General features: G+C 39.1%; 1 protein-coding gene across 3 annotated transcripts in view; it reads right to left on the bottom strand.

The window, feature by feature from the left end:
• The window catches only part of LOC139971587 (adenylate cyclase type 10-like), a 39154-nt gene that overhangs the window by 3028 nt on the left and 23561 nt on the right, over positions 1 to 12565 (bottom strand). For 2 of the 3 annotated variants that reach the window (XM_071978208.1, XM_071978206.1), the window contains 12 exons: positions 12345 to 12537; positions 11532 to 11594; positions 10357 to 10576; positions 9583 to 9790; positions 8768 to 8905; positions 8186 to 8361; positions 7468 to 7618; positions 6603 to 6694; positions 5514 to 5632; positions 3775 to 3871; positions 3069 to 3184; positions 1378 to 1495 (listed from right to left, as the gene is read on the bottom strand). In XM_071978208.1, the coding sequence (XP_071834309.1) occupies positions 1378 to 1495; positions 3069 to 3184; positions 3775 to 3871; positions 5514 to 5632; positions 6603 to 6694; positions 7468 to 7618; positions 8186 to 8361; positions 8768 to 8905; positions 9583 to 9790; positions 10357 to 10576; positions 11532 to 11594; positions 12345 to 12537 (1691 nt within the window). The remainder of the gene's footprint in view (positions 1 to 1377; positions 1496 to 3068; positions 3185 to 3774; positions 3872 to 5513; positions 5633 to 6602; positions 6695 to 7467; positions 7619 to 8185; positions 8362 to 8767; positions 8906 to 9582; positions 9791 to 10356; positions 10577 to 11531; positions 11595 to 12344; positions 12538 to 12565) is intronic. The other variant, XM_071978207.1, reaches the window with a different exon arrangement.

Below are 12565 nucleotides of genomic sequence, written 5' to 3'. Positions count from 1 at the left end.
TTAATAGCACTTTGTATTGCAGTTCGTATGTTATCACACACTTCAGGATATCTTTAGGCAAAACTTTTAACCATGTTTTTACATTGCATTGTCAGAAAAAGGGACAAAAAAAAAGAGAGAGAGGAAGATTTGATGCAAAGTAATGTTTCCATATTTCTAGTTTTCAAGATATTCATCTTTTTGAGAGTTCTAAATATTTAGAATGTTCCTTAACTAATTCGGGTTAATTTGATGATGACATAGATTCCTCTGTCCAGGCCTCACTGTTGATGTTAATAAGTGGTGTTGCCACAGACTGAGAGCGGGGGGGGGGGGGGGGGTGGGGCCTATGCCCCCAGATATCTCTAGGCTATTACAGTTAGCAAGCCGACAGGCAGTACGGTAGCCTGTTATTGGGGGAGGTGTGGGAGTCGGGGGTCTAGGCCCCCAGATATCTGTTACAAAATAGAAACTAATGGAATGCATGATATGATATTTCAAGGTTGACATCAAAATTAAAGTTGTGTTTGCAGTGATCCTTTGATCGGGTTAATTTGACTACGATGACATGGATTCCTATGTCCAGGCCTCACTGTTAATGTTAATAAGTGGTGTTGCCACGGAAGAGGGGGGGTAGGGGAGGGGGTGGGTTGGAGTGGGGGCCTAGGCCCCCAGATATCTGTAGGCTATTACAGTTAGCAAGCCGACAGGCAGTACGGTAGCCTGTTGTTGTGTGTGTGTGAGGGGGGGGGGTGTGAGCCGGGGGTCTAGGGCCCCAGATATCTGTAACAAAGTAGAAACTAATGTACTGCCAGATTTGATATTTCAAGGTTTACATCAAAATTAAAGTTGTGTTTTGCAGTGATCCTTTGAACTGGTAAAAGGAATACCCCACCACTTCCCAGTCTCTTTTTACTTTTGGAAAACGGTTTGTCTCAAGAAAGCTATCGGTCTCAAAATCGATCTACACCCCTTAACAAATGTTGTAGGTCTAAATATCTGAATGACAATGCCTCATACATGCCTGATTACCTTGGTTACTGCATAATCACTGGTTGGCTTAGACTTAGGCTCATCTATTTGCTCCCCAATTTACCTATCATTATTAATGTAAATATCATTTTTAGCCACTGTCCTTCTGTGAGAGAGTGGGAGGAGGGTGGAGGGGGGGGGGGTAGGCAGTCACACTCAATGTGGTCTGCAGTGCAGTGTTAAAATGTACCAGTTTTCTAGATGGAAGAGTATATTTGTAGAGGTGAGACAGGTATAAATTCAGAGTTAAATTTACCTGTCCTAATCCTTAATAAATCTTCAATCATGACATCCAAACTTGTAAAAGAAAGCTGTTGTTTTCTTTCCATATTTTTTAACCAAGGTATTTTCAATAAAGTTGCTTACCAAAGGGCAAATGACACTATAAGATAACGCTGACAAGTACTGTTAGTAATGAAGGCTTGGTTGGTACCATTAATCTGATAGAAAGTCAAACATCGTTGAAATGATTCCAGTTGGTGCCCTGCAGGGGGGAAAAAACATTAAAACTTCATGGATTTTTGTATCGTTAGCTAGTAAGAATTATATAGAATTAAATCGGTTTCTTTGTCCTTGTTTTCATTGTTCCATTGCGTGAGAGCGTTGCGGTCCAATAAAATAAACTAAAAAAATACATACAAAAAATGGCAGTGAACTTGTGATCTAAGGTTTGCAGGTTCGAGTCCTGACCAGATCAGTATGTTGTGTCCTTGGGCAAGACACTTTATCTCCATTGCCTCTCTACACCCAGGTGTATAAATGGGGACTTGTGAGGTAACTTGTAAATATAGTTGTGTGCTCCGGTTTTGTGGCTGCCCCCTATGGGAAGTCCCCAGGGGACACTTAGATGTGGTGCACTGTAGTGCCCCAGGAGGGATTGTTTGAGTTGTGCACACTTTGGTGTGTGGGTGTGACAAGTTACCACTGACCAGGGGTTAAGTTGTAAAGTCGTGTGAGGGGGTCTTGGCCTCAAACAAGACTGAAAACCTTGAACTTTAACTTTTTTTGAGACCAAACTATAGACTTAATTGTGTAAGTCTTCATACAAAATAATCAAGCATATCCTACAGTAGTTGGACTAAGTCAATATACAAAGTCCACCTTATATTAGGCAAAGTTATCTTTCATGACCAATGAGTTATTAATTATTGCTTTATAAATAGTAGAAATAATTATTTACTTAAACCTGTATAATATTAAAAATAGAAACAAATCTGAAGGAATTTCTCTTCAAATCTACCAGCCAATTTCTGACATGTGTCGAATGCGTGTGGGAAGTGGAAACGTCTCTACGTTGTATGAACATGTTCCTGTTGACCAGTGACATGATTACAAACGGCGAGGTAATTAGCGATTGATTGATTTCGAACTATTATCAAAGCTTCCTCGCCCAAACCTTTTCCTTCATATTAGTTTTTTTACGTTAGGTTATATCACATCCAAAATCCATTTTGCAATTATTCAATGATAAAAATGAAATAATGCTTTTGAATAAGCTACAACTCAATGAAATGTCATTGGTTAATGTTTCCAAAATGTTTTTACTATAGTGTCCAACTGAAAAGCTGTTTTAAGCAATCATGGAATCCTGTCCAAGCTGCAAGAATATACCGATTTATCTATTGTAATTCGAAAAGTTCTAAAGCATATTACAAACATGTAATTCAAGTCGAGGGTAATAAGCAGAGCGTAAGCCATACACAGAGACCTGTAGGGTCTGCAGTCCAAAGAACCGTTTATAACAAGTACCAGGTTTGCCGTAGAACACGCTATTCAAGAAGAATGAAAAAAAAAATATCCCTGTTCTTAAACATTTTCAAACTAAGCAGGCCAATGTAAAGGCCCAGCCACACCATTTACTAAGTTACACATACTCAGGTGTTTGTGAGTGGGAGGGGAGAAGGGGGGTGTTGGAGCAATTCTGTTGTCTGGTACTCGGTGGGGGGGGGGGTGGCTCTTACACGGAGAATACACAGAGATGTACGACTCTGCTACATTGATTAACTAGCGCCATCTATTTTTGTGGAAGTCGCTATAATGACCTTAAGTTGACAGACCTGCGTCAAAGATAAGATCCATACAGTTACAGTAGTACGAACACAATGCAACCACGTCCTCCTCTTCTGTCCCAGCATACTCCAACTTCTCTAGAACTTCAACACTCGCAGTGGTACTAAATGGTTCAAAGAAACAATGGAGGTGAAAAATAAATTCCTAATTGGATCTCTCTTTTGATCCAATCGTGTGCATCCGTCTGTCTGTTTCAAGAGCAATTATCAATTAATCATACAAAGAAACATTTCTAAATGAGCGTTCTGACAAACTTGGACGACCACAATGCTACAGGGCTGTACAGTACAATGTGTGATACGTCTAGCCCGCATGCTAAACTAGATGCAGTATTGACAGTGATATATAATAAAGAGCAACTTATCTTTTTGGGTCAAAGGCTCTAGCAATTTTCAGGGTATATCTTTTAGAACCTTATCTGCCATTATTATATCATTCATACTTTTTTTCCATGCACATTCAATGGTTCTAAGACTGCTGTTACAAGGAAATGTATCTTGTTTATATACTTCCTCATAATCTTTGGCCGAGTCCAATACTCAATTAATAATTGAAATAGAAAACTAGGTTGGTAGAATAACCGGTGTTACAAACATAATTACTCTAAATATGAAATGATATCTCTGATCTAACTTGTAATGCGAAGATTTCAGTTTGTATGGATGACTTTCCCAGACGTCCTGTAAAACTTACCGTCCAGCTAACATCAATGCATGTGCTAGGACAGGGAGAACCTCTAACTCAAGGCTGTTATCGTGAAGCTTTTCAGCAATTTTGTAGGCACTGTAACCTAATGGAATAAAGATGGAAGTAGATTCAAGTTTATGGTAGAAAAGAAACGATTTTTAAAGCATTAAATTGCGATGATAATTTTGGATATCTTCAAGCCGTAACATCGAGTAACTCTATATAAAGGAATTTTAATAGGAATCACATCGAAGTTTTCTACCGCGGCGGTCCTCAAAACTAAATAGGCTGCGACCCAAAAGTGTTCGTGAAAATCTTTCGGGTGGTCGCGGGATTTTTCCAGACTTCGGAAAAAGTTTTTGTCTACAGTTTTCGGAGCTTGCCGACCGAGATCGGTTAGTTATTCCTTTAAACGTCAAGTCCATAGTTCAAGCTAGCTTTTATACATTCTGAGCATCGATACTGTGGTGTGGGATCTGTAGTGGATCATGGATTAATCCTCATGGAAGCTCCTGGATCCGGGTGTAAATGTTTGCTGACTGTTACTCTACTGTGCATATACGATCCGCACTCAGGAGGAGTATATTAAGTTATTGATCTGTAGTGCATGATATCTCCTTGAACACACATATCGGATATAGTCTCTCAGTGACAAGACGAGCAACAATATTGGACCTATACAGCATGTACATTAACATGTATAGTAATTAAACCCATGAAGGCAGGCTCATTATAGGTCAATTGTATTTCCTCCAGACAGCATTTTATTTATAACAAGCCAGATATGGAGGAGGGTCATACTGTAAACATTAAATTCAATTTCCCAGCTACGCCAAGGTGGGGGGGTATGGGCACCCCCCTCCCCCGCCAATCGAAGACGGTATAAAACAAAACAAATATTCTCCCTTACATCCAAATTTCCTTTAGTTGAGCAAAATAACGCTAACAAAATGTTAAACAGTCCGGGGCTTCGCCCTCTGGACTCATAGGGACTTTGAATTAGTTTCCACTAATATCGGAATCTCTTGCAAGCATTTCTGGTACTTAAGCTATGAGATATACAAGATAACTGCCTGAAAGCACTGCAGATTCAGGGCTTGGAATACCTTCCACAGAAATGAAAATTTCTCTTTCTGACATGCTTTTGTGCTTTTACAAAGTCGCTACGAGAGAACAAGAAGTATCTCAAAATCAAACAGTTACCTGGGCTTCGCCCCTGGATCCTCACCAGGGCGGGGATGCTGACATTTTAAACCAACAAAATGACTGCTTGTCCCGACATACCGGGCGAATCTAACCTGTAAAGGACCTTCGCCTTGACAAGAAGAATTCTGCCGACAAACGGAATGATTTTTAGACTAACTGCAAGTCCTAGATTTTACCCGACAATGGTCTCTACCCCAAAATAACCCGTCATATTTTCGAAGACTATTTGGGACGTTTGGTTTGCGGAAAATCCTTTCTGGGGGTACTGCCGATACAGTACACCCCATAGTAACGCCCCAGGTAGTGAAAGGTATAATGACAGGTCTGGAGTAGAAACGTTTGACTGCCCCATGAAAGGTAATCACGATCATCGGTCTTCCAGCATGTTTTGAGGGAGGGTATGGAAAAAGGGAGGGAAGGGAGGGTAGGAAAGGAGGGGGGGATGAATACCCATGCGTTTTGATGGCCAAAATGTTGTATAGTAGAATTAGAAAAACAAAGTTTCGTTATCCAGAATGCCATATATTATGATCACTCACCCGAATCAATGGCTCCTTGTATGTGGCCCTTACTGAGCCTTGTTTGCATACTGACACAATACAAACGACCAATGGACACCAAATTATCAAAATTGACTTCTGCGCTTCTTTCCAAACATCTGCAATGAACATGGTACAGTCATGTTTATGAAAAAGAAAAATACTAAAAATGAAAGATATATAGAGCTATGGTTTAGTGTTCAAAAGGCGTGAAGAAGGTAACATTGCCAACTATGTGGGTTTACAAATAAACACGTGGAGGCTAAAATTTGTCAGCCTATTTCTCTGATAGGCAAATTTGTATATGTTTATAACCAGGCTATTATCTATATTATCTATGTGACGCTTTCATAGGGTAGGCCTATGTATACCTTCGCAACGTACCGTATAGCTTATATATATATATATATATATATATATATATATATATATATATATATATATATATATATATATATATATATATATATATTTATATGGGGTTAATCAACGGTCTAGCGTGCGTTACTCACAGGATTAATGCACGATCGGGGGATAATGCAAGCGATGCATCCAGTGATAGCATTAACACCCGGAGTGCATTAATCATGTGAGTAACGCACGCTAGACCGTTGATTAACCTCGTTCATTCATACACTACCATTTGTGTGTGGGGGGAAAATCATAAAACAAAACATTTTTGGTTACATATAACCAAAGATTTATTAAAGTGATGCCCCGTAATTTTACCGTGCGTTATTCACAGGATTAACCACGGTCAGCTGACCTGAATGGACCAATAGGATTTAGGAATCTTTACTAAGTATGAATGAATATGTGTTTAATATTAAAGTCTAGACGAAATCAATTTGATACGGTTCAGTATTTATAAATGATAGGGTCATAAATACCAGTGCAGGATTGCACCTGCATTTCCCTGCCAGAAAAAGCTTTATGGCTTTCATACGCCGGGATACTCTCAATAAGACTCGCTTTACTGAAATGATGCTGAATGAATCTATGTTTATAATTCTGACTTATGAAATAAAACCAAATGATAATTAAGAATTCCATTGCTGGCTTTTCCTCCTCTTCGGTTTTTTGACTTACCTCATCATTGCCAATTTTTCATAACGATGACCGAGTGACATCCAACCATAGGCCGAACAACATTCCATCATATTGATGTACGCATTTATCAACTATAGGATAAATAAATTGATGGACGTCGTAATGTAAACAAAAACAAATTCAAAATCAAATCAAATTGTCTGGATACTTTCAAGTCTCATTTCATGTCGATTTCAACAACGTATCCAGATTTTTTTCTAATCATTTTGATTGATTTACTAGATAGCCTATATTACCTGTGTGAGAGGCAGAAACTCAGGAACTTGGTACCGCGATTTTCATTTTTTTTTTTACGAATTTGTCATGATAGGCTCAAACGGTGTTCTAAAAACCATATTAAATGTTCGCTACCAGTCAGCGTTTTAAAATTAGAATAGCATATCATACAAGCTATCATTTTTTCCAAGTATTTAATAATAAACATGCTATGGGTTGTATGCTGTAGTCATCACTGTGTTATGCAGCTGATACAATAAGGCAGCTGCTTTCGTTTCATGAGAGAAAAATCATATTACATTATGATTCAGATTTAAATAATAAAGTGACATGGTAATGATGAATTTCTTCCCGCCCAATAATGTTACAGTCAGCTTGTAAGCGGCTCCGTATGTAAGTCTGTTAAGATTATGAGAGGGGAGGGGGAGGGGGGGTGGGGACCCTTTAAACACGTGGTAACTGAAATTCTTGAGAAATTGTATACATTGTTATGACACTTTTTCAGGAACAAATTCCTCTTAAATATGTGTTTGTTTATTTGACGTGACGGAAATGTTAACATTGCTATGCCAACCAAATACTTGAATGAAGCAAAAAAAAAAAAAAAAAAAAAAACGCAAGCGGTTACCTCTTCTAAGTCGCTGTTTACTTTCTCTGCTCTGTTGACCTGTTGCAAGGCGGCTGATAGAGCACCGAGTGACCAGTTCTGGGAGTTATGTAAATGCCAAATATGCGACAAACAGCGCGACTGTTCTAACAGCCGGGCATCTTTTCTTGTACTGTGATGGAGAAGGAGAAAGAAATTGTATATCAACAATTCGAAATGTTTCATATTTCACGGTTAATTAAATTCCTTAACTGTTGCATCATTCGACTCTTTCTGCCAAATTAATCGAGTGTTTTCCCTCTTTTCCAGAACGGGATTTTTTACTTCTTCTCGTAGGAAACAAATGAAACAAAATTAGCTATTTACCTTCTGTCCCCTTCCAATTCAACAATTTTGTAAATACCCTGCAAATAATTTGTATCGGGGCAGTGTGAGGTGGGAAAGGAAGGGAGGGGGGGGGGGGAAGATGTGACTTAAACATTAAGATTGGACTTATATTTGTCAATTTGTCAGACTGGCATATTTGTCAATCCTATTTAGCATATTGGGCAGTATTGGTCCACTCTGATTCTTTTGAACAATCAGTTTTACCATATTGTCTGAGATTGTCACATAGTCGCTACAGCATATTAACATACCCATGTGTGTCTCACACTAGTGATTTCAAATGATATAAAAGCAAAACAATGAAAATCAAAAACAAATATGAAAGGAAAATTCCCAGTTACGAGGTACGTACAAGGCGCCCCAGGATCCCCGATTAGGGAGTGTCCGAAACATGAGTTGCCTGAAAGCTTCCTTTAGCGTTTTAAGATAAATCCCAGGATTTGAAGACGGTTGTTTGTTCTTGAGAATCTTTAAAGCATTCAGGAAGTAGGGCAATGACTCCTCCATCTGTCCCATTTGAAAGAATGACTGGTAAGGAAAAGAAGATGGACATTTATGAGTTAATTCAAGATGGGTCAAAGCCATGTTCAGAAGTGACACAGCCACATGGTTGATTGTGGACGGTGGGGGAGAATGTCAGTTTGTCTCCATAGTTGTTAAATTTCAATTATCACATTCTGTTCTTAAGCTTTTAATACTCTCAATAACAAATGGCAATGACGATAGGACGGGTTAGTAGTTGGGTCAGGGTACTCACCCCCCCCCCCCCCCTCCCCTCGTCGAAAGCTGAAGAAAGAAACTCAGAACCGATGAAAGAATTAAATGCTGGATCTCTGATTGCGACGCAACTGGTCGGGCTAATGACTACAGACCTAAAAAGTATAGACTCCACACGAAATAAAACACAAGTGTGATATAACAATAGATATTTCACCTGTCCTATCATACTGGCTATCTTTCCTCGATCCTCGGTTGCTACTGTGATGTTTTCGTTTGGGTCATCTGGAAGGGGCCTTTGATCTGCGTCTAGTTGCTCAATAATGTGACTTGCTTCCCTCAGGAATGTCATTGCCTATGGAAATGAACACAGCAACGGTGACTGAACAGAAACTGTTAGCAGGTTTATTTAGGCCCGCAACCCGGAGGGTGGGTGGGGGAGTGTAGGAGAGAGGGGCGTGCCCCATGCAGACAACCGTGCGTCGGGTCATCCGAGGCACCATGTGCACGAAAACTTCACATGACACGAGTATTTGCGCCCCAGCTCCTCAAATTGTCGGTACCCCTCCTTTTTTTTGGTGCCCCCTCCCCACTCAGAATTCCTTGCTATACGTGTCCGTGTATTATACCATCTTAAATCTGATTGCATGACCTATCCGTAAACTTCTCATTAAGCTTACAGTGATCTGAAGGAAATGGCAAGTAAAGCGTGGGACAACGTACATATTTAACCAATGAGTCGTGCATGCTGTAACTGAACGAAAACTGACTGTATGCAACCTGTATACCCCCTCTCTGTCTTTTATATATGTATGTATATATATATATATATATATATATATATATATATATATATATATATATATATATATATATATATATATATATATATATATATATATATATATAGCTGTAACATTCTTCATTTCAATTTCACGTCGAGTCTGTTCTAAGCCGTTAAATGATTGGCTACTCACGGTATTATTGGTCGGATGTATAATACCTTACAAATGAAAGATGTCAGTAGCTCACCTGCATATTATTGCCCATAGCGATTGCCGCACCACCAGCTTCGACTAAGAAATGAATTGTTTTCGCTGTATTAGCAGCTGCCCTCCAATGCCGAACAAGTTGAGGAAATACTGTGTTGAGGACCTCTAAGCACCTACACTCTCGAAAATCCAGTTCGTCGAAGTTAAGGCCTTGTTTCGTCGAGTTTTCTGTGGTGGTTTCCTCAAAACTGTCAGCAAAACAACAGGCACACTGATAGCATATTTTATAGTTGAAGGATGGGGGGGGGGGTGGGTGAGGGGTAAGAGGAGGTGGGGTTGGATTGGATTGGGAAAATGCATCATTATTTCGTCAATTGCTGAATTTTGGGAGACCTTCCCTTACCCGTTTTATATTTTGTTTCTTTTGCTTGTCTTTCATTTCTATATCTTCACTGTGAAAGTATCCAGTTTTGTTACTGACATCAATGCCAGTTTTAGGTGCTATTTGAAACGTCATCATTGTAGCAACACCATTTGCAAATATTGCAGATACACAAACAATAAAAATGAACAACTTAACGAATAAAGAAATATATTTAAAAATTGCAGCATAGAAAAATGGTCTGTGATGTCATTTCTGAACTTGTTCAAGTCGTCACTCAGCCTAGTAAGACTGACGTTTTTCAATCATTTTTATCTACCTACAGAGGCAGTTCATTCTTAGCTGTTGTGGGGGAGGGGGTGGGAGGGAGTTGATCTGCATAAGTATCTCTGGTCACATACATTTAATACTCAGCACTATGTCTGAGAATACCTGATAATGCTCAACGTTCTCTCTACATAATTTTGTCGAAAGTTGATGAAACTTTTCCTCTTATCTCCCTCCAGCTCGTCGTTCGGTCCTAGGTCCTCTTCATCGTCACTCTGACTCTCTTCGTCACTAGTGTAATCAGGAGCAGTCGTGATAAGAGTGCCAGACGTAGCGCGTCTGTTCTTTAGTTTATTGCGCATGCCCATGAAGATACTGCTACCACCTATTGGTAAAAACACATTGATATCGATATGTCGACATGTGGAGATATATTGCTATAAACAATTATTACAGTATATCATATAATTTGCAGATAATATCATTAGTGTCTGCAGAGAAACATCAAAAGGCGGGTGGGAGGTGGGGGAGGGGCAAGCACACTTCGGTTGTCCAATAGCCGGTTAACCGACCAAAGAATTTAACCGGTTTCCAATATAAAAATTAATCGGTTAACCGTCAACATTTAACCGTTTGCGTTAGGTGTGTGGGGATTGGGGGAAGTGACTTAGCAAGGAGAGGTGTAGCAGTGTATAAGGCCCCCAAAGAAGAGTCCATATGCGCTCTTTCTCGCGCTTTTGTCTGCGGCATAATGTATATATGATTTTGAACAAAATGTCCTTTGTTTTTCAAATACGGTAAGTGTTTAAACATTCATTCGTCATGTGCTGCATTAAATCATTTGATACGAAAGATTCAAATTATCGTATCAATTGTTTTGTTAATGCATCCAATAGCTTTTATTTGTGGTGGGGTGGGGGGGGGGGGTAGGGGGCAACGTCGAACTTCTCATCTAAATTTTCACTGTTCGCCATTTTGAGTAAAGTTCGCGAAAAACCGCTCAAAATTCAAAGGTATATGAGCGAATATTGGCGGGCCTTACCATATTTGGGGGGGCCCCAAGCTGACCCTGGAGCCCCGGACCCGTGACCCCTTTACCGTTGTTTGGTTACGTTACTTGCATGATATATGATTAGATATTATAACTTTTTTCAAGAGAACTGGAACAGAGAAAGTGGATGGCTGACAAAGGATTTTCTCCTTTTTCTTGGCCCATCATGAATGACATATCCTTAAACTGTACATATGCAATACCTTGGCCTCTTCCTATGCCATTACAGGGATTTACCCTGTAGCATATATTAAATATAATGACAAAGAAAGAAAGAAAATAGACGGACCTATTGTAGAACTTGAGGAAACAGACTGTACATCGAACTTGACAACGCCTCTCTTCTTACCTGCTGATATAAATAGATGGATATTTTGAGCAGTAAATTATACAATTATATTACTATATTATTATATTATTATTATTATTGTTATTATTATTATTATTATTAATATTATTATTATTATTATTATTATTATTATTATTATTTAATACAAATAAATTGTATATATATTAGAGCAAATACATTGATACGTGTAACATACGGCTGGACATTATGGCTTTGATCATAAAAGCAGTGAGTAGAACAGGGACTATGTTATTAAAACGGAAGCATATTATATTTCGATCTCTCTGCACATCGATATCGTTACACGTTGGTGTGTTCTCATATTTTGAATACCTGGATAGCAGTTTACTTTGTAGTTCAGAACAAAAGTGTTAACACTTAGCCCGGGTCTATATTATCCAAGATTAATGCTGGCATTTCATTAATTAAAATTCACTAAACTAACTTCGCTTAGAACAAGTTGATTTTCAGTGGATATAGGTTTGTTAAATTTAAGTTTCTCAATAACGTCCTTGTGGTAAGAAAGATTTTATACTGCTTTGTTATATTTAAAGAATAGTTGAAACGTGAACACAAGAGAAAGTTAATGACGTTTATCCTCGTCCTCTCCTCCCAGTCCTTCCCCTCCCCTCCCCTCCAACACCTCCTCTCACCCTCGTGCCGTCTCTGAAATTGGGGAATTTCAGAAGTAAATAAGTAGGGGCTGTAATCGGGTAGACTGTCTCGCACACCGAGTCTCGCGCTCAAGTGTACCTGTTACAGTTAACATTTCTAGTTTCGGTTGCTCTTTTTCAAATGTGTTTTCTGGCGTATCGGGAGTCTGCAAACTTGTTTTCTTGCCAAGCTCCTTGGACGTTGTTGATGTTTTGGCACTTTTAGCGCGAGCAGTTTGTTGAAACAGAGATGGTTTCACTGATCGTTCAGAACCGAGGCTGACGGAAGTTTGCTGTAGAGGACACAAAAACGTTGACAGT

The sequence above is a fragment of the Apostichopus japonicus genome, chromosome 8, assembly GCF_037975245.1.
Source record: "Apostichopus japonicus isolate 1M-3 chromosome 8, ASM3797524v1, whole genome shotgun sequence".
Lineage (NCBI taxonomy): Eukaryota > Metazoa > Echinodermata > Holothuroidea > Aspidochirotida > Stichopodidae > Apostichopus > Apostichopus japonicus.
The sequence above is the reverse complement of the archived record's forward strand: the minus strand, read 5'-3'. Positions and strand labels throughout refer to the sequence as shown.